The 10,406-nt window shown below is 43.6% G+C and overlaps 1 protein-coding gene across 2 annotated transcripts; it reads right to left on the bottom strand.

The window, feature by feature from the left end:
- Positions 1-501: 501 nt before the first annotated feature.
- On the bottom strand, positions 502-9,914 carry tbx3a (T-box transcription factor 3a). Of its 2 annotated transcripts, none has more exons than XM_012869217.3 (7): positions 8,834-9,914; positions 7,767-8,034; positions 7,211-7,357; positions 5,890-5,966; positions 5,417-5,574; positions 3,193-3,818; positions 502-2,365 (listed from the first exon to the last, which is right to left on the bottom strand). In XM_012869217.3, the coding sequence occupies exons 1-7, from the start codon at positions 9,400-9,402 to the stop codon at positions 1,913-1,915; spliced, it is 2,298 nt and encodes a 765-aa protein (XP_012724671.2). In that variant the 5' UTR covers positions 9,403-9,914; the 3' UTR covers positions 502-1,912. The 2 variants fall into 2 exon arrangements, with proteins under 2 accessions (XP_012724671.2, XP_012724670.2); XM_012869216.3 differs by having other exon boundaries at positions 7,752-8,034.
- Between the last annotated feature and the right edge of the window lie 492 nt (positions 9,915-10,406).

Consider the following 10,406-nt stretch of genomic DNA (forward strand, 5'->3'; position numbering starts at 1 on the left):
CTCCAGAATAAGATGACACCTTCTCAGTAGAGCCTTTTTTTATGCTGTCGTTTTCCGGCAAAAGCAGCATTGATTTTTAATTTCATTACATTTCAAGAGAGGAAAAAAAATCCGATTCCATCTTGGACAGCATTTCCACCCTCATTGCATCGTGTTCGATGGAGTTGCAGCGTTTCCCCGCAGTGATAATAAGTGCCATCTTTAATTTTCATATCTAATGTCCTGCCTTAAGAAACGCCAAAACAAAACACTGATGCGTTAAGTTAGGGTAGGTTAGATTTTTTTCAAGGATTTTAAAAGACATCTCAAAACGATCCTTTAAAATCAACCCTGGTGTTGGTTTAAAATTAGTTTACACTTTTTTAACGCCAAAAGCAGCAACACCATATAGCGTTTGGTGGTTCAAACAGGATCGCGTTGTGCGTTTTAACTAATAAATAGCTGCCATTTAAGTCCGTTGTTTCTTTCTTTAGAGAAAAGCGGGGTGCACGCACTGACAACAGCATTTCAATATTTTTTTTTATTGAAACTTTCAAGAACACAATGTCGATGATGTAAACTAGACATAACTCCGATACAACGAAACCCACAGACAACGTAAGTAACACAAAAAAGACAGAGAGAAAAACCTTCATATTTTTCCGATTACGCGGCACTTAAAAAAAAAGAGATCAGATTTTTTTTAAACAAAACAGGAAAAAAAAAATAAATTCACTTTTGTCACACTTCAACGACACTTCTCGAAAAGCAAAAAAAGAGAGGAAAAAAATAAAGAAGAAAATGTGTATTTTTTTTCTTTCATTTTCAAGCCATTGGGTGCAGTGCGTTGTCGCTTTTTCCATTCGCTTAAAACAGTAGCACTTCACACACAAGGACAGGTGAAAATACAATGGCACATGAGTGTGAATAACTATCTCTCTGTGTGGATGTTGCTTTATGGGGATTGGGGCATGAAGTCCGTGTTTTAAAGGGAAATATAAATGCAGATGGGGTAATAGTCCACAAACCATCTTTACACAGGTATATCAACAATAAATTAAGAACAGATCCCTAGAAATGAACTACTCCGTTGTATTTACACGCAATAACAATATCAAATAATTACATAAATATTTTTATATATCCCTATTTACATCAATGATCAATACTACCATTCGTCTTTTTTTTTTTTCCAATATTTCCTTTAAATTTCTGCTTCCCTTAATTCCGCATGCTTGCGCCTTAGTTTTGTCCCGGAGCACCATTCTTTCAGTAGACCTTTCCCAAAAACAATATTCGGAAAAACTCATTTTTAATTCTTAATCTAATTAAAATATGGAAAGGTAAGGGAAAATGTTATTTATTAATAATAACAATAATAATAATAAAAAAACAACCAAAACAAAAAAAACTCGGACTAATTTTCGAGGGCATGCAACAATTGCTCAATCCATGAATTCATAGCGTACGAGAAAATACAGCAGTTTTTTTTAATTATTATTTAAAAAATAAAAACAAAAACAAAAAGGTAGGTCAAAACGGTAGTGAATAAAGTCAGTTCAATTCAGAGTGCATATGTTTAGAGTTACAGGAGAAAGGACACAGCAGCAACTTCTCCGTAACCTGTCTAATTCACACCCATGCCAGCGTTTCAGTTTCAATACTTGTACGGTATTCAAATGACAGGAAACATAAGTGTGATTTAAATTAATAAAAAAAATAAAAAAAAACTGGGAGGAAAAAAGCCGAGGAGGAGATAGAAATATACATTTTAGATGTGTAATAAACAAAGTGCATTTCAGAAACTAAAAGTTTTTAGTCTTGTTTTTTTATTTTTATTTATTTTTTATTAAAAACCTGCATGAGTCTTCATCCCCGTTCAATTTTCCTGACACCAGGTGTTTTAGGGCGGGCAGCGGGGCGGGGGGGTGCGTTAAGGGGATCCGCTCCTGGGCCCGGAGTCCTGACTGGACTCCAGTCCGCTCACCAAGCGCTGGATGCTCTGCAGCTCGTTGGCCGCTTCCTTCTCCGCGCACGTCTTCGGGGACGCCGAGGTTATCCCCGAGGAGTGGCTGGTCACCTCCGAGGTGGAGTCCAGGGTGATCGCGGGGCTGGCCGGGACCAGCCCGTCCGCTTTCAGCTCGGAGCCCCCGCCGCCGCCGCCGCCGCCGCCGCTGGGCATGGGGGGCATGGCGGTGGTGAGCAGCGTGCTGTCCGGCACCGTCATGGGGAGGGAGTAGGGGCTGTACCTGAGGCGGGGGCGCACCGCGTTCAGAAACGGGTGTCGGTGCACCGAGGAAGAGGCGGCGGAGGAGGCGGCGGCCGCTGCGGCCATGTAGGTGTAGGGGTACGGGAACAAACTGCCGAACGGAGACATGGCGAGGCCCTGCGGATAAACAGAGAAACCAGGTGTCAAAGCAGGAATGGGGGAAACCCAAAGAGAATCATCCGAACCAACGAGAATATTAATTATTCAAAGTTGCCGAGAACGAAACAGAACCCTGCAGCGAATCTTTACTTTCGCCTGTTTGCTTCTGGGATTTAAAACGCAAAAGGTAACGACGAAAACTCTCGACCTCCCGTGGCGTGAATCCCGCGGAGTTGCAGCTATCGCGATTGTTTTGACAAGGAATCGGAGGAAGACACATTTATTACCCTTTAAAACATGATGTTGTTTCAGGTCATTTGACAGCTCTAAAATGCTGACTTAATCGGCACGTAGTAAAAAAAAAAAAAAAAAAAAAAAACTGTTTCAGTATTTTTTTCAAAAACAAATTGTTTCTATAATACAAAATAAAAATAGAGAATTCAGAAGAATACTGTCAAAAGAAATCAGCCGGTCAAGCAGTAAGAGTCTCAAACTAAGTTACCCCTATATATATATATATATATATATATATATATATATATATATATATATATATATATATATATATATATATATATATATATATATATAGTATAGGCACATAGTATGGTGGATCTGGTTGCCTTGCAGAGGGATTGGCAAAATTGCTAGCTGAGCCATGAGATTTTCCACCTGTTGCACGGCTGACTTTATTCAAATGAGTAATTTAACAATAAATCAGTACAATAGAATTCATGTAATCAAGTTCTGAAATTATTTGTACAAATGTTGGGGAAAATTATCAAAGTTTATAATAATAATAATAATAATAATAATCCTTCTCAGCCAAAGAAAGTCGTTTTTACCTGCGATGCCAAGACGTGCTGCTGCAAATGAAAGGGCAGGCCCGGTGCGCCCGTCAAGCTCTGCGGAGGCGATGCCATGCTGGTCGTGTCCATGGTGCTCACCCCTCCCGAGGACACCGCTGCTAGTAAGGGTCCCATTCCAGCGGCCATGTTCGAGAACGCGCCCCCCATGTTGAACTGACCGGGGTGCAAGAGGAACGGATGCGCGCTCCCAAGGTGATTGAAAAACTGCTGTCCTGTCAGGCCCGGCGGAAATCCAAAGTTATGCAAGTGGTTGTGGCCCATGTGCGCGCTGTCAGTTTGAACAGTCAAAGGCATGAAGCTGTCCTTGCTTATTGACCTACATTCGTCCGTTTTGGACTGGTCCAGGTTCGGGCTCTTGAGATCTTCCGCCGAACGCGTGGTGCTGGAGATGACGGTGATGGGACTCTGCCGGGAGTCCGCCTGGCTTTTCTCAGTCCTCCTGCCTGTGGAGTCGCTGCTACTGAAGGGGTGTCCCTTAGCCGGACTGGCCTCGTGATCCTTCCCGTCCCCCGTGGTGGTGGAGATCTTGCTGGAGTCCGGACCATCTTTGTGGTTGCCATCCTTGCTCTCGTCATCGCTGTCCTCCTCGCTGTCACAGAAATCTGCCGGAGAAGGAGCAGAATGTTACACTGCTGCTGACCCTGCAAAGGGCAACGCGGACGAGGACACTTCCTGGATGTTTATGAAGGATGACCACTGATCATCATCGGGGTAGCACGCCAAAGTCAAAGGCCAGCACAGAATTTCAGGAGTTCTATTGGGTATGTTATGCCCTTCTACAGCAAAACGTGGAAGTTTGGGTACGACGATAAAAAGGTTTTATCATCGCCATCCGTCGAGTTTCTGTAAACAATCTACTTTAGTTCATGCAGTTGTCTTGAGCACTGTTAGTTAATGTTTAACATCCTTATAAAGCAAAAAAAAGCTGATGATTTGATGTCAGCAAGTGCCTTTTATTAAATTAGAATTTTAAATGTAATTTTAGTAATTTCAAAACACAAACAATCCCCTTATTATTTTTTTTATTTTTACCTTCAGACGCAACATCCTTGCAATTATTTCACCATTTAATATAGGCTCTTTCAATCAACCTAAACTGTTTAATCGCAAAATTTTGTAAAAGAAATTTCGCCAACATACCTAGTTTTTCTAAGCCGACGTTACACACAAGAGAGTGATTCATACTGAATGACATGCAATGACAAATACAATAACACTAAATAAAGAAACAAATAAATAGACATTGGGACTAGAAATGTATCATTAAGTCCATTACAGATTTCAGGTTTCTTTTAAAAAACTGACCTCCGGACCCGCTGATCCTGATGTAGACTAGCTATTCTCCAAAGGACCAAAACACGTAAAGGAGCAGCCTCTCAGATAAAGGTAGAAGTTTTCGAACCGTAAAACAAAGCGATAACAGGAATTTCCCCCCTTTTTAAGCATCGAAGCGTATGTCCCTAAGCTTTATCAGATTTTGTTAATAAACTCAACACATCAAAGTACATTCTGTTTGTTGGCTGATACGGTTTTAGAGGAGAAAATGGTGGGAGTCCCCAGTTTTGATGCGTTTAATGGTAAGCGGGGAAACATTTTCTCTATTTGAGATGTAATTTGTTGATCAGATTATGATCTATGGACAAATGATCAGAAATTCCTCTCCTTACTTTATTCCGTCATCGTCCCACTATGGGGAAATTCAGGCATATGTAATTGCAACTTACGATTCCTCTCTTTAAGCCGTAGTCATAAAAAACACTGTACACACTTAGGATTGTCTGACCCCCCCCCCCCCCCCCCGCCCCCCCAAGAAAAAGAAAGTCCTATAAGAGTTACTCATTATCAAGCACACACCAATATTATACGCTAAGTTAAGTGTTGTTTCTAACAACGTTACATAGGGGTCTTAATGGATTTTTTGCAGATTAGTCTAAAGCCAATTGAAGCACGCTGGTGTCTGAACGCATTACTGTCATCATTCACTGTGGATTTAATTTTTTTCTAATGATCATTGCAAATTTCCATTAAACAGACAGAATCTTATCAATTTTCCAAGCACAAACCAGCTAAATGGGAATTATGATCAGCTGATGGTGACTAATTAAGGACATTCATAAGGACTTTGTTGCCAGTATAAATCTTTCCCATACTGCTAATTTTATGACTTGCGATGAGAGCTGTGAGTAACGGTGGGGCCTACCTTTCAGGTGTGGGGGGCCCACTGTGGACACGGCGGGGGACGAGGCCTGGCCGAAGCACTTAAAGGAAGCCTGCTCGCCGGAGGAGTCGTCTGAAGCGCCGTTTTCCTTTTTCTGCTGCTCCTCGTAGGATCGCATGGACTGCAGAGCCAGCTGTTTCCTGCACACGAGTGTCCAGGTTATTACAGGTGGCGCCGGTCACATGGCTCCCAGAAAACAGCATCAGGATAAGCCCAACAGATCCAGAGGAAACGTGTTCGGGCAAATATTACTTTCCCGGTGTTACAAAGGTTAAGACTTTCAGAGTTGGTGTTTAAAATGAAAGTGAGACAAGACGGGGGCTCCCCGGGGGGTTAATATGGAAGCTTAGACGCACGGTTTAATCCACCATGATCCCCCTCTCTCTTTCCATGTAAGACATCCTCTACTTTTTTCCTCTCTTTTTGATTAATGCACATTTGCCATCCTGCCTTACCTCTTTTCCCGTCTCCCATTGCCGGTATCACGGAATCCTTTGGCAAACGGGTTATGGTCGATCTTTAGCTGGGTGATCTGAAAGAAGCAAAGTTGTGTCTTCGTGTTAACATAGGAACCAAAATGATCCCTTTCAGAACAAAACCTGACAAATACCCACGGTTGGCCCAGGCACAAGTGAGCTGCTCGGAGTCCCCTATTTGCATGGGCTCCCCACCCCCTTCCCCAGGACAAACTGAATTCACACATGACTTGTTGACAAATGGACCATTTACTCCGAAAAACCTTTGTGGCTTTAGTTGTATTAGGAGAGTCATCATTTACAGATACTTTCACAGTGTCTGCTGATTGTGTCGGAGCTGGGAAAACATTTTATGCACAATTTAACAGCTTGTAAATAGATCAGCGAGATAAAAGGCTTGCTTTTTTTTCCCCCGCGAGTTTTTCAAACGTTGCCTCCTAAGATGCAATGTGGAATCCAAAAATATTGAATAAATAAATAAGTGATCAAACGTGATTAATATCGGTGCGTGGTGTCCCACACAAATATCACAGTGCTTATAGGGCCTCATACAACCTTTACCCGCCTCTGCAAAAACCCAAAGCATTTGGGGGCAAACCTGCGTAAAGACGCACAGAAACGCACGGGTTTGTATTCTTTCTCAACCCTTTCCGTGTGTTTGTAAATCTTGTGGAGGAAAAAAAAATTATCCCCTTACAGCTTTTGCATAGAATAGATCATACATGCGGCGCCAAAAGGGGTTTCCAGCGATTTCACAATACTTCTGAAATCATCTGTTTGTATTTTTGTTTTGCGCGTATTTTTGAGAATACAATGTAACCAGTGCAGCACGTTCTGTCCAAAGAGCCTCTCCCTTTTCTTCTCCTCCACAGACGTCTCTCCCCTCTCTTCTTTTCGTCATTTTCAACCCCCTGCCCTGTTAGCTCTGCACACACACACACATACACCCACACACACACACACACACTCGCTTAAATACGCCAACAGAGCGAGAAAAAGCCTGAGCCAGTGCCAAATCCTTTCCACGTGATTAAATAAATGAAAGGTAACCTGCATATTACATTCCTCAGAATTATTACTCTTCTACCACGGGCTGCAGCATCACCCCCCCTCCCTTCTTTCTACGACAACTAAAGCCCAGCCTCAAACAAATATGACGTCTTTCATATTTTATGACAACAAAGCGACGCAGAGCGTGAAAGCAAGCGCGCCTGACAAGACAGGATAAAGGAGGGGGGGACACACACTGGTCATGCTTTAAGAGTCTGATCGAGAGGGGGGAGAGCCCTTCTGATTTTACCTTGTCATTTTGATAAGCAGTCACGGCTATGAAGTCCGTTTCGGGGAAAACGTAGGTCCTGAAGGTGCTGTACGGGAGCTTGAGGATGTCGTTGGCCCTCACGATGTGAAAGCGAGGCTGGTATTTGTGCATGGAATTAAGAATGGTCTGCAAAACCAAAAAACAGCGTGCAAACACACACACACACACACACACACCCACACACACACACACACATACACACATACACACACAGTCAAGAAAAACTGCGCACAATATTCAAACTGACAAAAATCTCAATTTTGCAAAAGAAAAGCATCAACGCAGTCGGCTTTTTTTTTAGAAGCTTGACATAATCAGAGAAATTCCATATGTATTTTACAAAAAAAAAAAAAAAAAAAAAATCAACCAAATTATTTAAAACATGGAGGATATATTTGAAAAATCAGTTTATTGCTCAAAAGGCGTAAAACTAAAATAGTTGAATCAAATACAAATTCTCTAACATGCGCGCGTTCGCTAAAAGAGAAAATTGATAAATAGTAAAAAAAATTTGACATACATTAGTTGAACTTACAAATCCATGCTTGTCGGAGATGTTGTTTGTCAGCTTGAGCTTGTGGAAATTCACCACTTTCGACATCCACTGTTCACCCGTGGCGGGGCTGTCCGGGTGAATGTACATCCTCTTTGGCATCTCGGGGTCGGCCTTCCCCGCCACCATCCAGCGGGAGTTGTGGAACTTGTACCTGCAGTCGTCGGCGGCGACGATGTCCATCAGGAGAATATACTTGGCTTTCTTGTCTAGACCGGTGCACCTCACTTTGAAGGGAGGAAACATCCGCCTGGAAATAAATAAAACGTGAAGAGAAATTTTAGGATAAAAAATATCCAATTATAGAAGCGAGTGGTTTTGTTTACAGCATTAAAGCACTGACGTTGGCGCGACTTCTCTTGATTTTCAAATTTTTTGTGCAAGCCTGATTTAAAATTTGTTTTTATCTGCGTAAAAAAGTCATTTGCTGCCCTAACTTCTAACAAAGGCATCCTTTATGCACAGACGACAACGTACCCACAACAAGAAGACATGCTGAAGGAACGCTGCTTTGATTTTTATTGCCTCCTAAGGCCTACACACACACACGTAAAAACACAGACCTTGGCGTGCTGTCACGCCACGATGACGAAGAAAATTCTGCCAGGGTTTGACGCACAAAAAAATAAATAAATAAAAGGCATTTAATATTAGAAGCATGCCAGAAACGTTGCAGGCAAGACGTTTATATTATTTTATTTTTTTTTCAGAAATGCAAGCTGAAAGTTTGCTCCTTTTAGTAAGACATTTAGGGTGCTAACTAAAAAAAAAAAAGGCAAAAATAAAAAACCAAAACACTTCATTCATCAATTCTATGACTGTTTCATTGGAGAGCAACGCAAATGTTAAAGGTTATCGCCTGGAAACTTAATTGCTTGACTTTATAGTGAAAACATAATCTAAAGGTCGTGATTGCATGTCATTTGCGGTGTAAGTTGACGAGTTTGAGTGCTGCAATTTAGATTTAAGATTATAGAGCGCTGCGTTGGGGGAATTAGAGATAACATATGAGCTATCATGGGAAAAACAAAACAAGAAGAATAGTTCACCTTCCGGATTTCGTGATCACCATCTCCGTGCCTTTTTTGTGGAAGAGTTCCCAGAGCTCCTTGGCTTCCAGGTGAACTTTGGGGTCGTCCTCCACCTCCTCCTCGGGTTCCAGAGTTTTCAGAGGCCTCAGGTGCGCGGCAGCAGCCTGGTGCCCGAGCGAGGAGAAATGCAGGCCGGTGTCCGCGGCTCCCATCAGCTGGTCCATAATCGGCTTCCCCAGAGCGCCCGGCAGAGACAGGGAGCCGCTGGGAGGGAGCGCCAGGGCCGGGAAGAAAGGTGGCTGGTGACCCAGCATTGCGCTCATGGCAAATTCCGGACCCCGGTGAGGTATAAACGGATGATATGCCATACTTGATCCTTGTATGACTGGATCTCTCATCAGGAAGTTCATCCAAGTGCAGGCAACAGATGTAGGGTTGGGAACGGTGATATTTCTGGAAATATTGGACTCTGCGTCAAAGGGGCAGCAAGTTGAGTCAAAATATAAAGACAAAAAAAAAAAAAAAGAGAGCAAAGAAAACAAGTAAGAAATCAGAACTCCTCCTTCAGCGCGACACCAACAAAACATCCACTATTTGTGACGAGTTTCGGGCAAATCTCTGCTGTCCTTTGTTAAGTTTTGATCAGAAGTCCGACAAGCAAAACAGCAAAAATGATCTCCATTAATCTTCAGGAGCGCTGCGACGCCGATTTTCACTGGGGGCTGACGCGCATCGGCACACCTCTCTGCTCCTTTTCGGACATTAAGTTCGAATCAAACCAACAGGGGCGAGTCTCTTAATTGACCGCGGCGCATTCTTTCTCCTTTCTCCCTCCGCTGCTGTTTACAATATCGGCATTCCTGTTAAAACGGGCTCCTTCTTATTGGCTTCAGTCCTGCAGCGAGAGCGCGACGTGTTGAAATATTTCGATAGCGCCGAATAATCCCCCCCTCTCTGCCTTCACTCGCTCCGGACATGCAGCCTTACGCACACACGCACGCAAACACACACGCTTTATTCCTGCGCTCTCCTTTGACGCGCACACACTTTTCAGGAGGGGGAAAGACGTGTGCAGAGAGACAAGGAGTCCGACGGAGAGAGAGAGAGAGAGAGCGAGAGAGAGAGGAGGTAAGGTCCCAGCTCCGTGATTTTCCTAGCGCCTCTGTGGCCCATAGGGCTTCATACGGCGTGGATGTGTTGCGCCTTACAACCAGCAGCGCTCCGTTTGATTGGCTCTTTGACGCTTTCGGACCAATTGGGTGGCTGCGTGGGCGTGGTTTTGACAGGTCGGGTGGAGGGGACAGACTTTCAGACTTATAAGAGGTGTTTGGAAACTCGGGGGAAAAAAAGAGGGGCTTCGCCGTGAAAACGCCAACCCCCCGGCTCGGCTCGGGTGTTGTGTGAAGCTGTCAACATCGTTAGCTGCAGGAGCTGCGCGATCGGCCGGTCTTGTGAGAGCCAAGCCCGGGAGAGCGGCTCTCTGAGGCGGGGAGATGTTACCGATCTGCTGGCGTCCCAGACTCCCGTTCTCCGTCCCGTTCCCTTGCGCTTTAAACAACAAGAAAACGGCTCAGTCTTTATTTTTGCGAGC

The sequence above is a fragment of the Fundulus heteroclitus genome, chromosome 8, assembly GCF_011125445.2.
Source record: "Fundulus heteroclitus isolate FHET01 chromosome 8, MU-UCD_Fhet_4.1, whole genome shotgun sequence".
Classification (NCBI taxonomy): Eukaryota; Metazoa; Chordata; class Actinopteri; order Cyprinodontiformes; family Fundulidae; genus Fundulus; species Fundulus heteroclitus.

Bases quoted from the DNA above. Each gene is read 5' to 3' on its own strand.
- tbx3a (XM_012869216.3), bottom strand. From the start codon at position 9,402: ATGTTTTGTTGGTGTCGCGCTGAAGGAGGAGTTCTGATTTCTTACTTG. The intron at 5,967-7,210 runs GTAAAATCAGAA...TGCTTCTTTCAG, and splicing joins CTGCTTATCAAAATGACAAG to ATCACCCAGCTAAAGATCGA. The intron at 3,819-5,416 runs GTAGGCCCCACC...CTTCTCCGGCAG, and splicing joins GGGCCCCCCACACCTGAAAG to ATTTCTGTGACAGCGAGGAG.